At 42.1% G+C, this 26,785-nt stretch overlaps 1 protein-coding gene across 7 annotated transcripts in view; it reads right to left on the bottom strand.

Annotated features, from left to right (window-relative positions):
* Window positions 1–26,785, bottom strand: part of MARK3 (microtubule affinity regulating kinase 3) — a 110,828-nt gene that overhangs the window by 7,710 nt on the left and 76,333 nt on the right. For 4 of the 7 annotated variants that reach the window (XM_052659984.1, XM_052659985.1, XM_052659989.1 and 1 more), the window contains 11 exons: window positions 24,533–24,603; window positions 19,841–19,897; window positions 17,125–17,361; window positions 16,847–16,966; window positions 16,503–16,602; window positions 15,866–15,978; window positions 15,211–15,364; window positions 10,718–10,935; window positions 7,872–7,975; window positions 1,936–2,097; window positions 977–1,234 (listed from right to left, as the gene is read on the bottom strand). In XM_052659984.1, coding sequence (XP_052515944.1) covers window positions 977–1,234; window positions 1,936–2,097; window positions 7,872–7,975; window positions 10,718–10,935; window positions 15,211–15,364; window positions 15,866–15,978; window positions 16,503–16,602; window positions 16,847–16,966; window positions 17,125–17,361; window positions 19,841–19,897; window positions 24,533–24,603 — 1,594 coding nt within the window. The remainder of the gene's footprint in view (window positions 1–976; window positions 1,235–1,935; window positions 2,098–7,871; window positions 7,976–10,717; window positions 10,936–15,210; window positions 15,365–15,865; window positions 15,979–16,502; window positions 16,603–16,846; window positions 16,967–17,124; window positions 17,362–19,840; window positions 19,898–24,532; window positions 24,604–26,785) is intronic. The other 3 variants (XM_052659987.1, XM_052659988.1, XM_052659986.1) reach the window with 2 other exon arrangements.

Here is a 26,785-nt window from a genome sequence, read left to right as displayed (position 1 = left end):
ATCAGCAGGATAATGCACCAGAGAAAGTGCAGAGAAATGAGGAGTGAGGAGGGCATCTATCATTCCAGACTCTGGGCAGGTCCCACCACTGTCCTGTGAGGGTCTCTAACAGGCAAATCTGCCGGACAGCTGGAGGAGAGACTACTGCAAAGAGAGGCTCCAGTACAGAGAGTTTCCTCCGGGCATCCGGAACTGCAGGGCCTGGAGGCTCCCGGCGAGTGGTCCGGCTAAAGGTGCCCTTGCTTACTTGCGTGCAGTGCCGCCTTCTCTCCGTCCTCTCGTAGCGGCCAATGTTTCCCGGCTTAGCAACCTCTAGACTAGCTTCCGCAAGGAAAGCGCCTTGGAGATCTCCCAAGGCCCCAGCTGACAGTCAACTGGACAAACAAAAGATTTCATACATGACCAGATACTAGCTTCTTCCTGGGAATAAAGCAGGGATTTTATCTCCAAAACTACACAATAGAAGAAGGCTGCTTTGTTCTCATTATACCTTAGGCCAACAGAGAGAACGATTTCAAGACCTAAGCTCCCAGAAACTTGGTGCTCCTCCGTGACACTGGAATGAAATGAGAGAAGAGGCATTGTGTCTCTCCTCTGCGTCTACGGGGGATGAGACCACACAGTCTTCCTCAGTGGCAGCTTGCAGGGCACCAGCCGTTGGACGACAATAGATCTGGGGTTTTGCTAAATTGCAGTGCACACGCCATGTGGAGTAGCGTATGATTAACAGAAATGGTAATTAAGGAACAATTTCCCAAGCGCTAGAGAACTTTCAGTGTTGTGAAAGGACTCAGGGCTCTATAATTTCTCTTCTAAAAGGTTTTAGAAGTACAGCGTTAGATATACAAACCAGAAAAATGTGAGCTAAAGACAGAATGAAAAGCATCTGGGCAGTGGCTTCACATAATGGAGGGGAAAACACTTCTCCTTTTGCCCTTGTGTTTGGTCCAACCAACCAGCACCACCTGGCACTTACCTCCTTGTGAGTTTGGAAGTTAATTTACTAAAAAGATTAGTGGAGCCCCGGCTTCGAGTCTGTGACAACGGTGTGGCTTCGTGGGACAGGCTGGGCGAGGCAGGTGGGCCATTGTACGTGGCAGTGCGCCGCTCCCGGGGCTGACCGTGGAAAGTGCTACGGCTGGCGGTACCTCTCGGGAACCGGGCTCGATCTGGGGTGGTGGTGCTGCTAATACTGTGTGTTGAAGCAACCGGAGCTCTCTGGCCAGGAACAGTGCTAGGAGATCAGCAAATGACAGATTCTTACATCTTCGTTCACAAAATCCTGGCTTCGTAGCAAACAGGGCACACAAACATTTATAGTCATGATATACCTTTGATATAGAGTAGAGATAACCAGTATATAAACCCAGATCCAAGGGGTATTTTATAGGACTTAAGAGCAAAAGGTAAGTTAAATGGCAAAGGGTACCAAAGGAATAGTACACAGTGAAACAACACCTTATGGAGTTGAAGGGAACGATACATACATATTTTCAAGGACAAGATTAATGCAGGGAAATTCTAGAACAAAGAACAGCTAACTCAAGCTTCTTTTCCTTTGCTTCCCTCTCAAATTGCTTACATGCAGAGAACCCTGCCAATACAAAAGAAACAAAGGCTATGCAGGTGAAACTGAAGAATAGGCAACTAAAAAGTTTGGAAGCACAAAAATGGCATAAGTATTATAAAATTCCACATGCTGAAAGCAACTTGGAGAGAAAGGGGAATTTCTTACATCCTTTATAGTATGAAGAGGCACGAAGATACAAAGATGACCAGGGACACCATGAGACAGGATGTGCTTAACTAAAACCACACACAGGAAGGACACTTTGTGGACAACTGGAACAAAACCTTGGACTATAATATCCACAGCACAAAATTAAGAAGCAGTGGGTACACATTAGTTTCACAAGGAATGTGCATTTTTCTTACATAGCCTTGAAGTTATCTCCTTCACTGTCTATTGGAGGTAACATCATCTTGGGGTGCCCAGAGGCTGACATGGACATCGACTTCTGATGTCTCAGCCGACAGGTGGAAGATGTCTTACAAACAGAGGCAGGGCTAGCTGCGTAAGCGAACATTTCTGTCAGGCTGGGAGGGGGTTTGGGTTCAGGCAGAGGCAGAAACAACAGTATGATGGACCAGTGACAAAAAGAGCAACCTGTTGTTCAAAGCACATTACCTTCCTCCCCAAACCATCTCATTTCTGGCAAAGAACAAAAATCTCTTGAACTCATTTTGGGGATTCTGGAGCAATTGCTAATCTGTATCTGCTTTTTAAAAACCAGTAATTTTTAAAAGTTTATTAGCTTTAAAGAAAAGAAAGTAACACTGTACATGTTTGAATATTTATGTGAGAGTGATGATGATCTCCGAGCTATGTGTAAAAATAAAGCTTGTCTTAAAAGATGTCTGCATTCAAATCAAAGTGAATCTGTAACACGTACACTGTGCTCTCAACCCGTTCTCAAAGCACACTGTCATACATTAAATGGACTAGAAAAATTACGGCTATAGTAGTAACTAGTTGTACTTATCAAAGTATCCTGTTATCAAACCATTCCTACTCAAAGCACACTGACTTCTTTATAAAAAACACTCACAATTCTTAAGAGGTCAACAAAGCCCCATTTTTTCAAGGTGGGAAAACTAATAAGAGTAAATTAATTGTTTATAGACAGAGAAAGAGTGACACAGAGGCCACACACCTGCAGATCCACCTGGTACAGCTAGCTACAGGCCATAGCGACCCAGGGCTTTTCTCATTCTTAATGCCTGCTCAGCCACCATGGCCATGGAATTTCAAAGGGAGCAGTTAAGGATAATCAGGGATTTGGAATTCTGACCATACTCTTTCAGTGCCTCTCTGCAGAAATCCTCTCAAAGCCTGATACCTAGAAACCATCAGGTTTTTCCTCTCACGCCTGACATACAGAGCAGCTGGATCATCCGGTTGGTGTCAACCCCTCACAGCACTTCACTGGGCCTGCACCTCCCCACCTGAGGGTCCCTGTGCAGAGCTTTGTCTCTCCCAGGCCCAGACCTCAGCCACCTGTCTTCACTGCTCTCCAACCTCACACTTTCCAGTCTGTCCACCATACCAGCTGTGAACTTCCTAAAACACACACCTGACCTCGTCCTTGTTGCTTATCTGCTTTTAACCTTGCAAAGCACACGGCGTCTTCAGGATGAAGTTCAGACTGCTCACCCTGGCACCCGAGCCGCATCCTCAGGCGCCCATCTGGCTGCGCCCCTGCCACCTCTCCAGGCTTGACCTTCCACTGTTACTTCCCGGAATTTAACTTTCTGGCCCATCTGCTGACCTGCCACCTCTTGGTCATGCATCAGGTCAAAGAACTTTTGCAGGAGCTAGTCTTGTCTGGAGAGCTGACATCTTTCTCTTTTCATCAAAATTCCACCTCTGAGGTTATCCCCTCCATGAGGGCTTCACCAGGAGTTACTCCTTTCCCTCTATGTACTCAGTGACGGCACCTGCTAGGCACACCCCACGGTGCCGCAGTGACTCCCGTCTGCTTGTGTGCTCTGGAAACACAGCCTGCAGCCTCAATGTGGCCCCACACTGTATGTGCAAGACTATGTGGACAGGTACTTTGCAGTCAGCAGTATGCCTCAGATAGAGCAGGTGCTCAAGCATATTCAATAACTGAAAAGGCACATTACGGAGGTGAGCCTCTGGAATTCCAGCAGTCCCAATATGAAGGAGACAGGTCTGTGTAACAAACTACTCAAGAAGATCTGCTCGCCCCTCTCTCTTTGACAATCTGCCCTCTGACTTGGGTGAGTGTGACTTGAATACAGTCACAGAACTGTACAAACACCTTATAAAGATAAACATGGATTTGGTTTTTTGTTTCTGACATTTTTTTCCCTTTGGCACCTGAATCTGTGTTGGGAGAAATAGGTTCTTGGTCTCCGTCTCCTCATGTCGCTGACTCCCTGCTGGATTTTCCCGCTATCCTGGCCAGTGACAGATTTAGACATGGGCAGGCCATAGCCAAACCAACACTGCCCCAGGGCTTCTGCTTGAGCAGAGCTGAGTATGGGACAACATCAAGGCTGATGTTGCTGAGCCCAGCAAGGAACTCCTGCAGACGCAGCAAAACTAGGAGACAAACCCTGACTCCATCCCAGGACTTTTTCAGTTACAAGAATTCATAGATGCCCTTTAACTTAAATTTGTTTGGACTGAGTTTCTGTCACCTCAACAATGCTTCGTTGTTTCCAATATGCACAGATAGACACACACACACGGAGACACATACACTTTCACTTTACTAAGCTACAGATAAATAACTTCACCAGCTGGGCCACCAGGGAGGCCCTACAGATAAACGCAACTGTCCTCTATGCTCTACTGTCTGCTCAGAGCAGCTCAAGGGTCAACATGCTTTATTCCCCTGCCCAGCAGCTGACGTTCTCTTGCCCAAATTAGGACCTAGGATCAGTAAGTGCATTAAAAAAAGCAGGGGAAGAAGAGGTGGTAGGGGTTACCTGGCCTGTTCTCTGGAGAATATATAAGTGGTCCCAAAGACTCAGATGAGGAAATGGCTTTTAGTCAGAATCCCGAGCAGGGAGAGGCTCAGTCTGTTCGCCCTGAGCTATCCCCCTGGCTGGAGAGTGCAGGCAAGACGCCGTGAACAGGTACTTTGAAAAAAAAAATGACCTTCCTTAGAGTCAGAGACCTTCTTAAAAAGGAAGTGCAAATTGATATATTCACTATAAATTATTCAATTTTGGGCATAATCTTAAAAGCAATGAAACGAATTATTTCTTTAGAAATTTAATCATGTCATATCACAAGTTCCACAAAGCAAGCAACAAAATAGATTTTTTTTTTAAAAACTCTCAAAGCAGGCCTAGGACTTCAATTTAGGAATCAGTAAACTCAAGAAATGTTTGTGGAATTTCATGTTTGTACAAACTCACAAAAGTTCTATTTACAACAAACCACCCCAACTCACAACGGGCTGCATCAAGTTGGTTGCTGTGAAAGCTGGACAAAATTTTTTCCTCAGTAATGTGGCAAAAAGGCTGGTTATGTTCCACAGACTATCCCACAAAAATTTACACAAACAAAACAGTAGTTGTATCATATTTTTAGCAGTTCTGGGTCCAAGGGAAAAAAAATCATTATTTAAAGAACGAGCACTATTTCTTAGAATTCAGACTGTGTGAAGTTCCTATTGACCTTTTGCCTTTATATTTAAATATGTCTAACATGACTTTTACTCCATACTGGAACATTCCAATATGAAACATTCTGGATGCTGATGGAAAGCACACTCAGTGATTGGGCAAAAGCAGAATTAAAAATATAACCCAAAGATTCATGTGTTAACTGTGACAAAACCTTCTTTATTCATCTAATTTTTGTTAGCCGTGATCATTCTTATGTTGGATTTCTGTAACAACACTCACATATTTAAGAAAAAAGTCGAACATACTAAAGGCTAAAATAGGAATTCATGTCTTTCTTCCAGAAGTTAACATAGATCCAGGCATCCTGTACCTCACTAGTATTTTAGTCAAGGAATAAGATGTGTGTGTGTGTGTGTATATATACATATATCTACAGGAAAGGAAAAAGCAACAATCTTCTGTGCACAGAGAAGGCTCTGTGAATAATTTATGACTCAAGCATCTATTTTAAGGGTGGAAAAGTTGTCACATTTACTGTCTTCCTTAACTGAAAGTAAAAAAAAAAAATATGACCACTAGTTTGGAACTCAAACCTCCAATATAATTTTTCAATTCATTTATAAGATACGAAAACAAAATCCAGGTATTATTAAAATTATGTGCCCCATTTTGCGTGGCAGGAGGCTGTTTAACTAAAGATAAAGACAATACTTTCAGAAGGCGAGCACTGTAACTGATGCCAACAGAGCAACGAGGCCCAGGTTTGGATAAGGAGGGGGCAGCCCCACTGAGGAAGGTATCTGTAGGCAGAAACCAGGTAATGACTCCAAAGAAATCAAGAGTATTCTTAAAACTGTCTCCAAGGAGTGAACTGTGTAGCTGCAAGAGAGGAGAATCAGAGAAGCCGTGTGCACAATCCCAAGTCGAGGGAGCAGAGAGATCACGGTCGTAACAGCCTTTTAAAGCAAAGTCTGACTCTGTACCTCAGAGAGGTGTATATTCTAAAGTTCAAGAGGAATCTGGGAGAGCAGTTCAACAATTTAGAAGAATTTTTAAAAAACAATAGTCATGAAACAACATTCTTCTAGTTCTACAGATTAAGATTCTTAACAGAAATGTCTGGGAACTCCCCAGTGACCCAGGGGTTAGGCCTCGGCGCTTTCACTGCAGGGACCCGGGATCAATCCTGGCTCCTGTGGAGCCCAAAGAAAAAGAAAGAAACTTCTGTCTAATTAAGTCTTCTATTGGTATCTCCTACTCAGTCCCCTAAACTATAAGCAATTTGATAGATTTGAGAAAGCAACTGTAATAAAAGAAAATTTACCAAAGAACAGACTACTATTAAAAAAATAAACATACCAATCATTAATCTGTAGTTATCCAGCCCAGTGGCTCTACTCAAGTTATTAGGAGAGAACAAACACAGACAGGATTCAAAAGACAGAACACCGAGATGTGAATATTTCTAAAAAGTCACTGAAAAAAAAAATGAGTGAATGTAATCTCACAGAACAAGCTTTTCCCTTCATGTCAATTCAAACATAAGTGGTCTGTGGAAGAAGGGAATGACAAAATAGTCTGGTTTTCAGGATGAAAAATGATAGAATTTCTGTTTAGGTTGTTAGAGAAGTTAGTGATCAAACATTTCATTTGATTGGTGAGATCTAAGGAAACAGAAACTTCACAGTGCAATTTCAGAAAGTAAATGTCAGAAAAAGAAGAAAAACAATTTTGATGCTACACATGAGAAAGCGCTGATGAAATAATGTTCAAGTTGAGAGGCCAGGGGACAATGAATGATGATGTGAATTTATTTTATGGATTTCTATTTCAGAACTTTTCTGCTCACTTTATCTCATCATTCTGAATTTAGTTTTATACTACTCTTCCAAAACAAAAGAAGGAAAACCATGCCCAGCTGAGAAATCTTTTCTACACAGAATGTATTCAGCTGCTCTGCCAAGCACCGTTCTCCTCTCTTCTCTCCACCCAAACTGAACTCTGCTGCATGGCTGCTGATCTACTTAATCCCACTTTTCTATTTCTTATTTTGAAACCCCTAGAAAGGGCTCTGTATGATCTGATTCCTTACTGATATACTACTATTAGTATTTTAAAATCATGCTTATTCAACGTAAGATTGCCTCTCTACCAGATTAAAACCATTGAGAAGACTGAACTCTCCATTTCTCTGGATATTCAAGTGTGTCTCTTTTAAGGTGAAGACCACCTTTAAAGTGTTACTCATCTACCCGGCCCTTCTGGCACACTGCTGACCTGTAACAGACGGCTCGCCCACCCCATCTGGTGCTCCTCGTCCCTGAGGCGTGGCTCCCTGTCTCAGGCCATCATCCTTCCCCGCTTCCAGTCCTGGTTCAAGTATTCATGTGCACAAAGCAATCTCCATTTCCCTGTTCACAGTTCTACCATTAATGCGCAGCTTACCACCTATTTCACCTGGGAAAGCTCCCTGGTTTAACTCAACCCTTCCAATCATCATACTCAGCCGGCCAGGAGAATAAGCTCGGGATCAGGAGAGGAATTTGGCTAGGATCTCACTAGAACTGCATTTAAATTTAACTTACCATTAGAGAATACTTACCACTATTATTTGAATTTTGATTATAAACACTAAGAAGTAAATATCATCCTTCCACTTCTCTTGGGAAAAACACATTTTCTTGAAAACAAGTAAAATTTCATACCTGTTTTCTTTGCCATTCTGAATTACTGAATGTCTATCAGCTGTAGTTCTTTCACTGCAAACATAAGTATTCCGTCGCGTCATTCCACCAGATGCCATATTACTCTATTTAAAAAAAAGGGCATTTTGGTCTTAAACGATTCAGTAAGCATAATACAACAGGCAAAGAAATCCCATTTAAATAAACATGAGTACTTAGTCTTTAAATAAACCTGAATTATTAACGGGCTCTCCAGGTGGCTCAGTGGTAAAGAATCCATGTGCTGATGCAAGTTTGAGAAGGTACCGTGGAGAAGGAAATGGCAACCCACTCCAGTATTCTTGCTAGGGAAATCCCATGGACAAAGGAGCCCAAAGGGCTACAGTCCAAGGCGTCACAAGAGTCGGATATGACTTAGCGACTGAAGAACAGCATTGTATTAACAGCACTGGGCACTGGGTCAGAAAAGAAGATGAAGGCAGCAACCTCTACCTTCTTTCCTAACTTCCAGTATTTCTGCAATAATGAAAAATGGCTATGGCAAAGTGACTTTGAAAAGCTGGCTACAATAATCTATAGAGTAATAACTCAAGGATTATTTTAAATGAACAAGGAAGATAGAGAAATTCACTTTTTAAAAGGTAATAATTTCAAACTAAAACATTAAAAAGCAAGGATTATGAGGTAAATATACAAATGAAACAAAAATAAAACAATATCAGAATTAAAACTGCAAAACAACTAGAAAAAATTTAAAAAAAAAACCAGATAAATCTGCATGATCTTGGATTTGACAAGAGATTCAGATATGTCACACAGGGCAAAGGACAGAACAGACAGTTTTCCAATGAAGGCATACTAATGGCCAATAAACGTATGAAAAGATGCTGAATACCACTGGTCATTTAGGAAATGCAAATCAAATCCACAATAAGATACCATTTCACATCCACTAGGAGAGCTACAATCAAAAAAAAAAAACCCCAGAAAATAACAAATACATCAAGAATGTGGAGAAACAAGCATGCGAATGTGTAAGGATATAAAAAAGTGCAGCTGTGGTACACAAACTTGTACACAAACACTTATAGCAACATTATTTATAATAACCAAAGGGCAGGAACACACTAAATGTCCATCGACAGGTAAGGAGATAAACTGTGGCATATAAAGAGGAATGAATCCTTGGATGAAACTTGAAAATATTATGGTGAGTGAAAGAAGCCGGACACAGAAGGCTTGTGTAAGTGCCCGTCTCTGACACGTCCAGAAGAGGCCAATCTACTGGGAGAGAGAGAGGCTGGAGGCTGCAGGGGCTGGAAGGGAGGCCTGGGGATGAACCCCTCAATGAGCGCAGGGCGATCTGCGGTGTTTGGGAGCCAGAGAGGCAGAGGCTGAACATGTACCAGATGTGCTGAATAAATGCTTCAAATGGTTAACTGTATGTAGGTGAACGTCACATCAATTTTCAAAAGTTAGTACTTTCAAAATTTTAAAAAAAGGAGAACAACAGTCACAGGACAACTTTTATCAGGGAATTTAAAAAAAAAGACTAACGGCAGCCACCTTTACCACAGCATGAGCAGGTCACGTATAAGGAAACTCTGAAGACAAATGGGAGACAATTAAAGCAACATACTTTTTTCCTTTCTAAATAAATATGAGCGGCTAACAATGCTTGGGATATATTTTCAAAAGGGGGATGTGCTGATGAGTACAGCCAAGGAACAGAAGTTATGAAGGCAAGGAACAAGTTTCTTTAAGGCTGGATTTAAACTGCAGGGCTATGGAATGACGACTGAAGTCGAAATAGAAAGCCTTTCCACACAGCATTTATTCTGATGAAGCACAAGGTCGGCGGACAGAGCAAACAAGACTCTTCGGGCTCCTGTATGAACCCTCCCCAAACCAGGACAAGGGAGCCGCACAGTGCAGGCTCCCGACTCTGGGGTTTCTTTAGGGTTGAAGGAAGGCTGCGTCACTGTTAACTTTCAGGGAAAATGTGATTACAGAATATCCTTAAAATTGTTCATTCTCTGCAAATTCTTGTCAAAATTACTTTTGGAGTCTTCCAGTTATAAGTCATGGGGATGCAATATACAGCAGGTTGACTATAGTTGGTAATACTGTATTGTGTATTTGGAAGTTGCTAAGAGAGTAAACCTAAGAAGCTCTCATCACAAGTAAAAAAAATTCTGTAGAGTGCTAAGAAGAGTGATTATTTTTTTAGCTCAGAAGAGAACACATTTCAACCCATGAAAAGTTTCTGAAACTGAACAGATTCAACTTAGCAAACACTACCTGCTCTCTAGGGAGATTTTGTTACGTGCAGGAATTAAGAGATGGATTTAGGTCAGTAGTATAATTTTGGACAATTACCTAACTTTTCTTCGAGTTCTTCGCCTTAAGATGTAGCTGACACGTGGCAAAGCACTCGGCAGGGCCCCTGGCACAAGGTCAGGACTCAGTCAAGGTTCTGTACTGACAGAGCCCTCTGACATGCTGGGCAAACACCATGTTCCTGCCTTGTAGTTAGGCCCCACAGTGCCCTGGACAGACTCCAGGCTGCGACCACCTGTCTGCACCGTCACCACTGGTTTTATTTATTTCTTCTCAGACTATGCAGTCTTTCCATCTCACAGACATTTTTGGAGTAACTAGAAACAGCCCTTGACATGGAGGATCTCATCCAGTGGAATAGAGTGCAATAAGAAACATCTGCAACAGAGCTAGTGATCCCAACAGGGTGACACTGTACACAGGGGCCCAGGGGGCAGGGCTTTGTAGGCATAAGAACAGAGGAGCAAAATGTTGTGTCATTTCAATGCTACAATCCTAGGCAGGCTATACAGTCCCACAACACTTACACTAGGGACAGTGGAGCTCTTCTTCCGTTCCGGGATATCCGCCTTGTTAGGGTTACTTGCGTTCCCGAGCATGGGACTGGCTGGAGCAACCCCCTTTCCTCCAACAGCACTGGTGCCTGGTTTCCGGCAGGGAACTCCGTCTTCCTTGAGGTCACTGTCTGCAGTGCTGGTCTGACTCCTTTTTGGATATGCCACAACTGAAGGAATAGCTGGTCCAGCTAAAATAAAGAATTCACTTTTTAAAAGTCAGAGTATTTTATATTCTGAATATTTTTAAAATTTTATATTTTATCATGAAAATAAACTTTATAAGATGATCCAAGATTTCTATTCATCTAATATAAAACAGTAAAATCTTCTAAGATGATTCCCATTTATGTATGCTTTCCCTATGCAATGAATTAAATTTTAAAATTTTACTTACTAGTCCCCAACTTTCTAAAAGGGTTTTTGTAACCTAGTAAGCTTATACAGTGGTCCTGAAACACCTCCACAGGTGTTCCTGGACAGATCAGTAAGCACACACATCGTGCAGAGTAACTGCTCCAACCTGGCACATCTGCGTGAATCTCACCCTTGCTGTACAAGAGATGCCTTCAGCTTTTGGAAAGAACAGTACAGATTTACAGGCCATTTCTCTTGACACTTTATCTTGCATCTTTTTTAAAGCACTCATGCTCGTCTAGATAAACAGGAATTTGAGTCGATGAGGAAAGGCAGTACAAGCAGAGGAAAGCATGTTCCTCATGCAAGTGACTGGGAGGACAGGGGTGCGGGGTGCTGCAGCTGGCGTCCACTCCCAGGAGGGCGCTCAGGGGCATCCCAGGTGGCAAGTAACTGATGTCTTGCAAGAAATCATCTAGAAACTGTGATGACACAGGAGATCTGGAGTTCAAAGAATTTTGGAGATGAACAAGATAACTTGCATGTTCATTATATATAATGTCCAGTGGTGATCTTAAGACACAGCACCAAATGCTCAACAATTATGTTGAGAAAAGATTTTTATATACTTAGGTCTATTAAAAAAATGGATGGGAGGGGAAGGGAGGGACTTTGAGTTTGCGTCACAGTCCTCTTGACTATACACACAGGATGGGCAAACAACAGGGCCTTACTGTACAGCAAAGGGAACTGCAGTCAATACCCTGAGATAAACCATAACGGAAAAGAGTATAAAAAACAGTGTATATTTATGCATAATAGAGTCACTCTGCTGTACAGCAGAAATTAACACAACATTGCAAATCAAGTATATTTCAATAGAAAAATAAATCAATAAAAAAAATAGGATGAAGTGGGGTACAGAAAAGCTACCTCTTGGACAAAAATCTAAATGGTAAGCCTAGAGAATTCCCAGGTGGTACAGTGGTTAGGACACTGCACTTTCATTGCCAAGGACTTGGGTTCTATCCCTGGGTGGGGAACTAAGATCTCACAAGCCACTCAGTGTGACCAATAAATAATAAATATATAAACAGTACATCTATTTGGAAATGAATTAAAAATGAACAGAAATTTGATTTCATTTATGGGAAGAGAACAATTAAGCTCCCAGTCTGGCAATTTTAACATATAAAACAAAGAATCAGCCAAATGTAGGATACTACCCTTAATACTTATTTATTCTCACTATCATGATACATCCAATGACATTCTAAACCTTTACGATTACTATATCAATTTGTTTTGAACATCTACTACTTTGATTAAGAAAATAATTTTTTTTTCCATTTTAGGATTTGAGACTGTGCATGGAGATGGCTGTTGACACAGCCCACTGGCCTCTTTCCTTCAGGCCACTCCGGTTTCACCTGCATCGTGTGCAGCGTGTTCAGTCCTACACACTCTACCCACATGCACAGATTCATGCGTTCACCCTCCGCCAAGACACAGAACAGTTCTGTCTCAAGGATTTCGAGGGCGACCCTTCACAGCCACCTCTATTCCTTCCACAAGTCCCTTTGCTAAATCCTGGCCAATCCGTTCTCACCTCTGTAACTCCCTCATTTCAAGAATGCTATGTGAATAGTCAATGTAACCTTCTGAGATTGTTTCCCCCTACTCAGCATAACTCCTCCAAGATCCATCCACATTGTTGTATTTATCAACAATTTCCTCCTTTTCATTGCTGAGGAGTGTTTCTTGCTGTGTTCCATATCACACAAAAAAGTGACTGTTCTTTTTTATCTTTTAGGGGTGGAGTGGGGTGTACTGCACAGCTTTCCAGATCTTAGTTCCCTAACCAGGAACTGAATCTGCACCATCAAAGTGTCTAGAGTCTTGACTAACCACCGGACCACCAGGGAATTCCCCCACATATGACTGTTATATAGTCCAATTTGTTAAGTCTTTTCTTTTGTGGCTTTTAGTCCTTAACAAGTCCAAATTACAAAGAAATTATCTCATTTTTTTTCTTTTAACATTTTTCTGCTGTTTATATATTTACATCTTTATTTCAATTGGAATCCAACCTTGTATAGGATGTGAGAAATGGATGCATTCTTTTTTTTTGATCACTACCAACTACCCTAGTACCATTTATTAACAGAATAGTGAGTCTTCAGCCTTTTCTTTTTTTTTTAATAAAAGAATCCCTTACAAATCTGATGAAGAGCTCCCTTCCGAGGAAAAATACACACACATGGCAGCAGGGTGGGGGGTGTTCACACGTGGGACCCAAACGAAAAACACACACAAAATCTGTCGCAGTCTCACTGAAGCAGGCATATACGAGTCCGCCGCGCTGAGAGCTAGCGGGCGTGAGGAGAGACGAGGGTGGGAGGCCGGGCTGCAGCTGGACGGGCCAGGCTGCCTGCTGCACCTGGCGCCGAGTGGGTGTGCTCTGCTAGACCCTAGTCCTTGGGGCCCAGCCCAGTCTTAGCGCTTGTATGAACAGTGCCAGAGGCATAATCAGTTCTCCTTTTATTGCTGACCACTATCTTCATCCCCCCCAAAAGTAAAAAACAATGTGGAACTGGGTCTGTGATCTATGTACAGAATTTCCTGAAATGTTCCTTTGTGAATTTCTTTTTAGTATTAAAGGCTCCAAGAAGGTAGGATGATTATTACCGTAAAAGCACTACTGCAAGAGGCAACGGGTGGATTAGTGGACTGAGCCCCCGAAACCAGGGACCAGGAGTGCTGGATTCTGTCTCGAGCACTTCCACTTCACCTCAGAAGACCTGGTGAGCAATCCTGACCTATTTCTTTATTGCCAACACGGGGGTTTGGTGATCTCTTTTTAGCTCTACAATCTTCTGAGTTGGGAAAAAGGGCATTACTCATCCAGACAGATTCTGCTTAAGGAAGAATGAACTTACTAAGACAGTCATTAGGGACATGAGAAAACTAATACCAGGTTTCTTCCAGGATTTAGGAACAATTCTCTTTAAATTCAGAGCAACACATAGGCATTTCACTAATTGCTCTGTATTTAGTACACAGAAAAACCCCTCCTTGCTAGCAACTAATATGAACACAAAAGACTGAGACCCAGATCAACACTTGATTTACAAATGCCATCTGCAAAATTCTGGCATCAGACAAGCTCTGAGCTCTTCAGTTACACCCTGGAAAACAGCAGACGTGCAGACAGCTTACGGACAGCATCAGCACAATGTGCTGCTTCAGCCTAAACCACACAGAGGCATTGGCAGCAGGAAGAGAAATGGAAACCAAGCAAAGGGTCATCACTTTCGGTACAAAGCCAAAGCTGCAGACACCTGGAATACTTCGTACAGTTCTAAGCGCCAACTCTCAAGGTGGAAGAACACAGGAGGACAAAGCCCAGGGAAGGGAAGTGAACTGAACAAAGAAATGAACGAGGATTCCACGTGAGGATGTATTTTTAAAAGTCAAGACTAGGCCAACATAAATTTGTGCACTGGAATGAAAGGAATTAACATGTGAATAAATGCAATCTGCTAGAGTCTCTGGATCCCAACAAACGGGGCTGCCTTGAAGGCAGAGTAATTGTCACGTTTGGTAAGCATCCTTCTGGGTCCTAAGTCTCATGAAAGATTCACTCTATGGTGAAAATGTAAGAGTGAGGGTGTTTAGACACATGGACAGTTAAGAGTGTGGTTGAGAATGACATGAGTCAAAAATTTAGACCAATTAAGGCAAAACTGGTGTACTATACATTTTCCAGGGCTGTGCTGTCCATTGTGGTAGCCACTGGCCACATGTGGCTTTATAAATTTAACTTCAACAAAACTGAAAATCACTTTCTCAGTTCAAGTGCTTGATAAATTCCCACGTGGCTCAGGTTTCTACCCAGCCAGGCCTTAGTCAAACCAAGACTACTGAGTGTACCAAGGCGATCAGGGCCTGCAGCGCCTGCAGGACTGCTTTGCAAGAAACGCTAGGAAGGGCAATCAAGCAACCTTAACCCCAGGAGGCCATAAGCAAAAGGATGCTTGGCAATGTCAGGAGGCCTCTTGGTTAACGGGAGGCCTGGAAAATGCTGGAATGATCTCAAACTTACTTACCATGGTCACTGTACCGCCTCTGCTTCTGGCTTGAAGAGACACTTCTCTGCACTTTGTGGTGAGGAGACTGGCCAGTACTGTTGCTGAGGTCGCTGCTCGGCCTAACCTTAGCAAGTGAAAGATTGCTGCTAGAACTGGAATCACTAGCATCCAGCTAAGAGAAAATGAGAAGAACAGAGCAAACCACAACACGAGCCCAAATGGTTTATTATGAAACTAAACTTCTTGTAACACACAAACCTCTTACAAATTGTTCATTTAGAGAGAAAAACCTCAGTGTACAAAAGAGACAACCCTAAACTCAGGCAAAAGTGTTTTTCTAACTACTGGAAAAATTCACACATGGATAGATATTTATGTTCTTCTAGGCTTTTTCAAAAAACTAAAAATGCTCTATTTCATCTGATACTTTACATCATTTTAAAACTATTACTGACTATATAGGTTAACTTAACAAAAGCCAAGTTATTAAAGGTTATTATCTTAAAGCTAAAATAGTAGCTCATAATAGTCATAGGAGTTAGATCAGTCATTTGAAGGTAAATTTAAAAATATTATTAATGTTATACACACTAAAAAAACCCCAAAACTAATTATTACATGAGCTGATAATTTGCAAAAAGGATATTATACATTTTTATCTGGTTATACTTACCTCTGAAGATTTTCTCCCCAACAATAAATATGTAGCTGTGATTTCATCATATTTCATCTTACTAAGAGATTCTTGAATTTCTTCTTGTGTGTATCCCATTCCCACCATAATGTCTAAAAGAAGGGCATAATACAGTTTACGGGTTTCCTTTGGTTAAGAAATCATTACATTACAGGGTAAACTAATTTCCTTTATCTGACCGAAAAAATCACACATTGTTTTAACATAAATGGGCAGCTGGCTTATTTCTGAGTTACTGAGTACTATTACAGGGCCTGAAGATGACTTCCTAAATATGACAAAACATATTAGCTGCTTCATGTAATCTATACTTATCCCCGTTATTATCCCCGCTTTGGTGGATTGTGTCCCACTCTTGTGATCCCATGGACTGTAGCCCACCAAGCTCCTCTGTCCATGGGATATTCCAGGCAGGAATAGTGGAGCAATTTGCCATTTCCTTCTCCAGGGGATCTTCCCGACTCAGGGATTAAACCTGGGTCTCCTGCACTGCAGGCAGGTTCTTTACTGACTGAGCCATCAGGGAAGCCCATCCCTGTTTTGGGTGTACACATATAAATGAAGGGAAAAGTATGTCACTGGCACACACACCAGCATGCAGGCACAGAGTAATTACCTATTCTTTTCTGGTCTGAGATGTCCAGTTCTGGTTCAACAAACGGTTTCAGCTCATCATCCTCATGCCCTGCGTTGATCCACCTGTCCTTCATGATTTGCTGAAACGTGAACTGGGTCGTTAGCAGTATAAATGAAGCATTCTGATAATCACAATATTTAGGGAAATTCATTCTCAACATTTCATCAATTATGGTTCAAACGATAACTTTTTAAAAATGTCTCAATCTTGCTTAAAAAAAAAAACCAGGATAGTATTCAATACGTCATACAAACTAAGCAAAATTCTAAAAATACTTTTAAAGACTCTCCAAAGTTGCTCTTTATTTCCACTTATGTGATTACCTCTAGAGTGCCTCGTTTTATTGGATTTAGCACCAGGAAACGTTTGAGAAGGTTTTCACAGTCTGTGGACATGTAGAAAGGGATTCTGTATTTCCCTCTTAATACTCGCTCTCTCAGTTCCTTTGGGGAGGTAGAGAGGAAAGAAAACCTCTAAGTCAACTTTTAGGTTAAAAAAGAACCCAACTCCCCCACTGAAACAACACTGACACGTTACCTCTTATCATTTGACAAAATCCTTAAAGCTTTCTGAAGGACAAGGATGCAAGTGCTTCATTTACCTTTAGGTTCTGCCCATCAAAGGGGAGCGACCCGCTGACTAGAGTGTAAAGAATGACGCCGAGGCTCCACACGTCCACTTCTGGCCCGTCGTATTTCTTGCCCTGGAAGAGCTCTGGGGCCGCATACGGAGGACTGCCACAAAACGTATCCAGTTTACTGCCAACAGTAAATTCATTGCTAAAACCAAAGTCAGCTATTTTAATGTTCATATCAGCATCTAACAATAGATTTTCAGCCTAGAGGGAAAACATCAAGACAAAAATGAAATTTAACAAAAAATATAATGAACTGTGATAGAATTAGGCATTTCATAAAACCTTTTTGTAATGATATAAACTTAATATATCCTAATGAATAAGAAAACATTTTTTCTAGAGAGAAAAAAAGAGGAGATAATTCAGAATACCTAATGTTCTAGCATTAACAACCAACAAGAGGTGCACGGTGCAGTGGTCCCTCGGTCTTCTGAGGGCACTGGCTCGGACCCTGTGGACACCATCCTCCACCATCATATAAAACGGTCCAGCCAGCCAGCCCTCCTAAGCCACAGATGCAGAACCTGGGGATATGGGGGCCCAACTGTATAGATCAATTCCAGCACCAATTTAAACAGCAAATGTTCATGACAGAACAATACTGGAAGAGCTTTTTCAGCAAAGAATAAGGGGCTTTTAAAAAACAGATCCTTCTAAGTATCCTTCTAAGTGGACAGTCACATTTCACAAACACTGCTAAATAAGGTGTATAATGGCTATTACTGAGAAGGGTATCCTAAACTTCATTTAAGACAGAGATCACAGTCATGCCTGCTTGTCTTAACAGACATTTATCACATGGCAATTATACACCAGGTGTTATATTATTGTCTGGATGCAAAGACAGACAGGGTCCTGGCCTCAGAAAGCTCACAGTTTACAAAGGGAGGGGAGGAAAACCTGCTGCTACACCCCGGGCCCTCAGTGCTGTGACCGAGAAGAGGGGAGTGGTGGGCCCGGCACTGAGAGGTGCGAACCAGATGGACTGAAACCACTGCGAGGATTAGGTGACGGCAGTGGGTGTGTCAACGCGAGAGAGTTCAAGCAGAGTAACAGTCTGAAAACCCATAGGGTGAGAGAGAACACAGTTTGCTCAAGAAACTGAAAGGCAGAGTACAGTAGAGAAGGCGGGAGACATGGTTATGGCTGAATTACAAATGGCCAGTTGAGCGACTTATATTCAGGAAGTTTAGCTTTTTATCCTAAGGGCAATGGGAAGCCACGGAAAAGTCATTTCAAGCAGGGAAATGACAAGTTTTACTTGTGTGTGTGTGTGTGGTTTTTTAAAAAACATTTACTTACTTATTTGGCTGTGCTGGGTCTTAGTTGCAGCATGTGGGATCTAGTTCCCTGACCAGGGATTAAACCTGGACGCCCAATGCAGGGGGCCCAGAATCTTAGCCACTGGACCTCCAGGGAAGTCCCATGACAATTTTATTTATGTTTTTAAAGGACCATTCTGGTTGCAATGTAGGAAAGAGGCAAAATTGGAAGCAGGGAGGACCAGGCAAGAGGCTACTGTAGTGATACGGTCCCGGACACCAGGGGACTAGAACTGGACAGTGCGAGCGGGGACAGAGAAAAGCAAGCTCAGCAACACCCAGGGAGCAGCAGCAGGGACCTGGGGACCGAGGGGTGTCAGAGCAAAGGAGACAGAGGCACCTGGGGTACATCAGTCGCCACAATGAGAAATACAAATTTAAGTTTAGCAAGGAAGAGTTTAGGTATTTAACATGCTAAATCAAGCTGCCTGAGGGGTGCTGAGGAGGTGTCCTTCTGTCAGCTGGACACTGGGTCCTGGAAGAGAGCTCTGGATGCAGGAACAGATCTGGGGATTAGCAAACCAGAGGTGATGGAGTGAGTGTGAATGCAGCAGGGTGGGTGAACAGAGCAACAAGCAAATCAGTCAGTAACAGCTATGTGAGGAGAGAGAGGAAGTGACGGCAAGTTAGGAAAGAATCTAGGCAATGTTTGGAGAAAAACGGCTGTGAAGGGGAAGAGAATAAAAGGGTATATTGGGAAGAAGAACTGGGGTGGGAGGTTCTTAGGTAGAACAGAGTGTGGATGTAAGCACGTTTTACACATGCTGCTAGTGAGGCACCAGCAGAGACAGGAGGTGAAGGAGGGGTCGGAGGAGGCAGCACAGCAGCCTGGGAGGGAGAGACACAGATCCTGAACGCCAGCGGGGTCTGCAGCAGTGCTGTGCTGTCCTGTAACAGAGGAAAACTCCGCAAGGTCAAGGGTGGACGCAGGTGCAGCTAAGTTGGAGGGCCTGCTGGGAAACAGGGAGTTTCTGCCTGCTGTTTCTATTTTCTCTGTGAAATAGGAAACCTGAGCCTATGCCAGGAATGCGGGCAAAGGCGGAGAACCGTGCAGCAGGTCTCAAACAGCCGCTGCTGTTAGCGGGAGAGAACGCTGGCTGGGGAGACAGACGGGCGCGGGCAGCCCCGAGCGTGCTGTCCAGGGCAGGCGTGCATTTCTGGGTGCGCTCAGCTGTTGGGTGGTGGGCGATTTTCTCCAAAGACCAACAATGCACTGCTTTAACTAAAATGGAAACTAAGCCTTAGGATTTTTTTTAAATTTAGTAACACAACCTAGTATGTCCCTCATCCATGTCGTGAGCAGCAGGAGCTGAACACACACGAGGAGAGTGTACACGAGTGAGGGCAACGTGGCTCACCTTGAGGTCTCTGTGAACGATCCGCTTCTGGTGGCAGTACTGCACTGCAGACACGATCTGGATGAAGAGAGGCAAGGTCATGATCGTTACTGCTGCAGACTCGCGACCAAGATGGAAGCATGCCTCTAAGGTTCACATATGCAAAGCACTCAGTGGGCACTTCAACGGCTATGTGGGTCTCTAAAGATAATTTTCTTATGCTTCATACCTTTCAATTTGGAGAGACTGAGGGGTGAGTGCAAGAAGAGCTAGGCGAGGCTGTTCTTTCCAGTTTTAACTATAAAGTCTCTTCTCAGGCCCTGTCCCTCAACATTCCAGTTATTTCTAAGTGTGGTGCCAGGGCCCAGCAAACCAGTGGGACCCAGAGGGCCCTGGCTGCTCAGGCCCAGAATCAGAAGGCTCTCCATGCCCACGTCATCAGCTCAGAGCCAAGCCAGCAGTCGCAGACCCGCCACACTGGGTGTTTAATCAGGTTGGCTCTCCTCTGCCAGGCTGCTCCTGACCACACTCTCTTCCTTTTGGCTAATGTAGGTTCAAGGACAGCAAAAGTGACTTCACCTCTCTAATGACCAGCGTCCTTTCTTAAAATGGAAGAAAAAATGTTGCAATGTATGTGAACTGCAAACTCTTAAAACTATTATGTGCTTTATCAATAAGAATCTCTTCTACACTTAGCAAATGATACCCTTTTATTTAGCTACCTTAGGATTACTCCTGGGATTAGCACTACTATTATTACTATTATTTTCAGCTGCACAGCTGATTTTCGTTTCCCAACCCTAGGGATCGAACCTGGGTCCTCAGCTGTGACAGTGCCAAGTCCCAAACACTGGACTGCCAGGGAATTCCCTGATTGGCACTGTTAAATAACTGCTCTAGAAATTTCACACTTACTACCAACTTTCAAGACTCTTTTTCTAAAACTTTATAAGCTTTATTAAAGTTTTATACAATTATAATAATTTTAGGAAATACAGGAAGTACATACAAGAATCTGCTTTTATAACCATCAAACAGAGATGACATTTCCTGTTATTTTGGTTGTATTTGCTTCAAGTCTTTACTTTGGTATTATGTATGTGTACTTTAATATATATGACTACATACATACAAAACTGCGGCTATAATGAAAATACTGCTTGTTTCTCCAAATCATCAACTTTCAGTTTAAGCAACATGCACCTAACTATACTGGACACAAAAACTCAGAGAGGACTGATCTATTGGTTGATATTGGTTCAAAATAAGCAGCAAGGATAAGCTAGACTGGGGTTGGGAATGATGCCAGAATCAAGGCTTCACTAAGCAGCTTCCTACTTTATAAAGTGAATACGAAGATCAGACCCACTCAGTCACCTAGAGGCACACAAATCCCAAGCCAAGACACCGGTTCTAGAGCATCTGTTAGCAACAATGTTGCTCCATGCTGTCAGCATGAAAACTGGGAAAGTGAAATGGATTTGTTTCCCCAAAGGAACAGGTTTATTGCCGAGGCCACAATGTTACCTTACTTCTGCCTGATCCAACCTTCCCGGTCCCTTCGCCCCGCCCCCTGCCCCCATCGTCAGATTTCTCTCATAAGTTATTTTCAAATTCTACTTTTGAACCAGATTTGACACTTACCTACCATTTCTCAAAGAGAATTTCTCTTCTTTTACCTCCAAACACTGCAAATGCCACAACAACTTGAAAGTATTCCACTTTAAATTATTGCTTTTTCACATTCTGCTTTTAATGTGAAAGTAGTTATTTCTATGGAAGGCTGAGAACCTAGGTTGAGTCCCAGGTTAAAATAAGAATGCAAGCCTAATTCACTTCTAGTCACACACGAAAAAGCAGAGGCAGCAACACAAGCAACCCCCCAAGGAAGAGCAAGGAAAGAGGGCGGAGCCAGGAATCTATTCTTCTCTGGAAATAAAAAACTAAAGCAGCATAATCAGTGACTAGGATGAGAGTGGCGAAGGAGGTGGGAAGAGGAAAGACCATCTGCTGATGAATATGGAAAGAAGGGCCTATTTCTGACAGAAAACAGATGAAGCACAGTGTACTCTGTGTGTGTGGCATACCTTTGTCTTTGCTGTAAACAGGAAAACTTTCTGTTTAGTCAAAGTAATGAGGACTAAAGTTTTTAGATCCTCCAATAAAACAAAAACAACATGCTTTTGGAAAGCATGGCAATTAGAAACAGCAAAGTGGAGGCACCAATATCATGCCTGACCTTTCCAGGTTTACATGCACGGACTTAAGGAAACACTATGGCAAGGAGAAAAGACGCCATTAATTATAAGCCCTGTGAATCAAGTCATTAACTTGTAAAAGCACATAAACTAATACATTTCTCAACTACATACTTCAGAATTTGTGCCGGAAATTTTTAAGATGAAAAGATGAAAAGCTGTGTGACTTCCCTGGTACAGTGGGTGGGAATCTGCCTGCCAATACAGAAGACACAAGTCCCATCAATGGTCCGGGAAAACCCCACATGCTGTGGAGCAATTAAGCGCCTGCGCCACAACTACTGAGCCGGCAAGCCTGCAGCCCGTGCTCTGCGATAACAGAAGCCCGAGCACCACGAGGAACAGGAGCCCCGCCCACCACAACTAGAGAAAGAGGGCCCAAGCAAAGCAATGAAGACCCAGAACGGTCAGAAAATTAAAATTAGACAGTGATAAATGTCCACGTCTCCTTGACAAGCCCGATCCTAGCTGGGAGATGGGTGGAGAAGCAAGAAGAGAGGGGCCAGAGACCCAAGCGCCGCACTGCTTCCCTGCAGAAGGTCCAGGCTCACAGCTGATATGAGGGCTGGCGGGAGCCCTTTCCTCAGAGTCAATAAATCACACTCACATAAACACTTGCAAGTCACACTCATCTGAGTGGAAAGGAATTCCAGTTTATAAGGCAAAAAAATCTTGATTTTCAGGTGGCCAATTTATAAAAATTAAGAGTACAGATACGGAAAGGGCCAGACAGACTTGTTTTGTAACAAAGAGAAATTTGAGCTTCCTTCCACAGACCACAGAATAAGTGATATCAAAACTGGAAAGGACTTCAGAATTAATCAAGTAGAACTTCCTCTTTTTATAGTTAGGAAAACTGAGGATCAGAAAAGTTAAATGATGGTCAAAGTCTGATATGTAACAGGTTTTAAAGTATCATTAGGATGTCTTAAGATTTTAAAAGTAAATTTAAGCAACAGCAAAAGTTAAGACACTTATTTGTAAGTCCTTAACTGTAAACACTAGACTACGCAGATCAAAATCTTGAAAATCAGTTAAACCTGCCTTTATAAATATTGTGAAACCCTTAAAGACTCCTGCCTGTACTTCCACCTTAACAACTTCACATGTGAATAGGACAAAAATTTTAAGTTTCTAAAAGAAACGAGGCTCTACTGCAATTTACATACAGAACTTCAAACTGTGGGAGGATAGTTAGTTTAAAAGTAATAAAGTACCTGCTCCTTCCTTTTATCTGAATCTGAGGTGGGCAAATTATGGCCTGTAGGCTGAATATGGCCCACCACTCGTTTCTGCCAAGAAAGTATTGTTGGGAACACATCATATGAGTGTATTCATCTAGATATTGTCTAAGCTGCTTCTACGCTACAACAGCAGAATTAAATAGTTGCAAAAGACTGAATGGCCTACAAAGCCTAAAATTTACTATCTGGTACTTTACAGAAAGAGTTTGATGATGCCTACTCTAAGTAAGACCACACCGTAACGATTAAGAATTTTAGTTTGGAATCACAGGTCCTGGCTCTGAATCAATGGAAGGTCTGCTATTTGCCAGGCATCAAATTTTGGGCAAATTATGTAATCTTCCTGTGCCTCAGTTTCCTTATCTTTAACAAATGAGCACAATGATCTTTTGGATTTCCCTCGTGGCTCAGAGGTTAAAGCATCTGCCTGCAATGCGGGAGACCCGGATTCAATCCCTGGGTCGGGAAGATCCGCTGGAGAAGGAAATGGCAGCCCACTCCAGTATTCTTGCCAGGAGAATCCCATGGACCTCTAGAGAAGCCTGGCGGGCCACAGTCCATGGGGGTGCAAAAAGAGTCGGACACGCCTGAGCGACTTCACTTACTTACGATGATCTTTACTCACAAGGCTGCTGCAAGATTTACATTAATGAAGATGAAGGATTTAATCCAATATTAGTGGGTAAGGATCAATCAATAGTTACCTTTATTAGAGACTTATATCACATTTATGCTCAAAACCTACATATTAAAATGAGTCTCTTTAAGGCAATGGGCAGAGACAAAGCAAGAAAGTAAGTCATTAATTCACAGGTTAAGTTCTGTTTGGTTTTGGCTTATGTAAGACAAAACCTATAATGAATTTTGAGATTGTAACACTTTTGCTAAAAATTGGAAACAGTTTTAATGCAATCACAACTACTCAAAGACTTATGTTTTTAAGGCTCAACTGTCAAAAAACTAAGGTTAACAGTGAGACTTTAATTCCAATTACAAAGCTATAAATAGAACTCATAGCTGTCTCTAGCAAAGTGCTTTAGGCATGAAAGCATTTAATAAATTAATAAATTTTGTTGCATTGAACTGAATGGCCAACCCCTGCTCCATCCAATGGGCCTTATGACATTTATAGAGGCAAACACTTGTTTGCTTCAGGGTTTAAGCCAGATAATGTTATTTAATCAATAAACTAAACGTGCAACAAGCCATACCTGTCTAAATTTAGCTCTTGCTTCTTTTTCCTTCATTCTTCCATGTGCAACCAAATAGTCAAACACTTCACCTATAATTGAGAAAAATAGAAGTAAGCAGAGGTCCTATTTCTGAGCATTAACTTTCCCATAAATTAAAGATGCTTCACTTTTAGCAATGCTGTAATTTTAATTTTTAAAATACAGTTATGAAGATAAACAGAAATATGTGGAATCTGAACTAACCCAGCCTTAACTATCGGAGAAGTTTACTGATAAAATCTTTTAAGTTATAGAAAAGCCTTAACATTAAATTCTCATATATTTCAACTGTGACACTTTTACTTTAAAGATTTTGTTTCCAGTATGCTTTAGTAAAAACTTGGTAATGAAAACTGAAAGTTAAAATGGAAATGTTATTTGTGTTCAAAGAAGGTGTTTTCACTACAGGATTATGACAAAAAGCGTTTCCTAAATTCATTCATGCAACAAATAATTACTTAGAGTATACTAACTGATGAGAACTGTTCTCGGCTCTGGGGAAATACAGAAGTGAACAGACCAAAGTCCTTCTCCTCATGGAGTTTACATTGCAGGAGGGGGTAGACAGATAATAAGCAAATAAGTAAATATACAGTGTATCAGATGATAAAACCTACTGTGGAGAAGAGTCAGGGGAAAGAACCAGGGTGTGCGTGCGTGTGCACGCGTGAGCACTGTGTGCCCACTGTGAGGAGTGCATGCTGTAGTCAGCTCAAGTATTTCGATGCTTGAAAAGCTTAGTTTCAGAACTTAAGTATTTCTGAGGAAAACGTTATTCTGAACTGTACATTAGTATCTCTGACTTTTGAACTTTCAGCCCTAACTCTAAATAAATTTTAAAATAATAAATGGGCATAAATATTTTCAAGTTATTACTGATTGCATAATGATCTTTTGAAAGGAATTACATATTGTTAATTTATACTACGCAATACATTTAACTATGAATTATAAAATTAAGTGTCAGTATCTTCTCCAAGAATGCCATTCTATCTGCAGAATAAAAAATATGTCAAAAAAAGTGAAAAGACAAAGATGTGTGCATACCACATGGAACAGTTTTGACTTTTAAAAAAATTTATGGATTAAACCCAGTAGTTGTACAGTCACACAGATAATGTCAATGTAATTTTAAAATATTTTAGGATTCCAATGCAATATAAACCTGTTAAGAGATTTTGGAGCCATAAAGTCATACTCACAATCACTGTTATAAACCAGGCATACAACCCAGACTCACCCGCCACTCCCATTAAAAATGCACTAGCATCCAGGGTAAGCAACTAAATTAAAAATCTCTGCATGATATTATTTACTAGTAGAAAAAACAGCAAACAGTGGTTCTCCCCACCCATGTCAAGACAGTTCAGAAAGCCCTTGGTTTAGGTCCTGTCATTCACTGTAACCAGTGATGAAACCAAGGGCATCAGATCAACTTTTCAGACGTTCACCTGTAAAAACTAGGCCAGTTGCCCTGGATGACTTTCTGAGATTCTTTCCAATTCTAAAATTCTATGATTCTATAAAACTGAAAAATATGAGGCTAGGGAGGAGTAGGTAGCCAATTTAATGAAACTTAGTTGTTCAAACTGGCAAACGTATCAACAATAAACAGCTGCCTTGGAGACAGAAGGTGCTTTGTTGAGCTGATTAAAACAAATGGCCCAAGCCAATAAACCACCACTGATCAGTGCTGTTATAATGTTAAGCAACGCACTGAGCCCCTGAAGGAGGACTGTGTGGCCATGCCCACTGAGTAGTTCAGAAACATGCAACTTCTTAAGGTCACACTGCCAATGAGGGGCACTGGCTATATGGACTCCATGTTTGTCTTTTTCAGAGCCCATCCTTTCGGGATGGACACTTCTCCAATACAGAGCAACTGCTATGACCCTGTGACCTAAAATAGATGAAACAAAAAGCCATGACTGACTGACCAATCGGGAGAGGCTATGTGGTATTAGAAGGCTGGGGCTCCAGGCCTGGCAACATGACCACAGGGATATTTCCTAGCCTCCATCTCCTCACTCCCTGCCCGCCACATCACGGGCCCATTGTGGAAGTCGAAGGAGATCCAGTAAGAGGAAGAAGCACTTGTACACTGTGGAGGCCCCACAAAGGGGAGGGTTACGAACGGTAAGAGGAGTAGAGAGCACGGAACTCCCACAATTCACGAACTGAATTCAGCTCTCCCTACTCCTCCTCAACTGTGGAAATCCCAACTAAAATCTC

Source organism: Budorcas taxicolor, chromosome 21, assembly GCF_023091745.1.
Source record: "Budorcas taxicolor isolate Tak-1 chromosome 21, Takin1.1, whole genome shotgun sequence".
NCBI classification, from domain to species: domain Eukaryota; kingdom Metazoa; phylum Chordata; class Mammalia; order Artiodactyla; family Bovidae; genus Budorcas; species Budorcas taxicolor.
The sequence above is the reverse complement of the archived record's forward strand: the minus strand, read 5'-3'. Positions and strand labels throughout refer to the sequence as shown.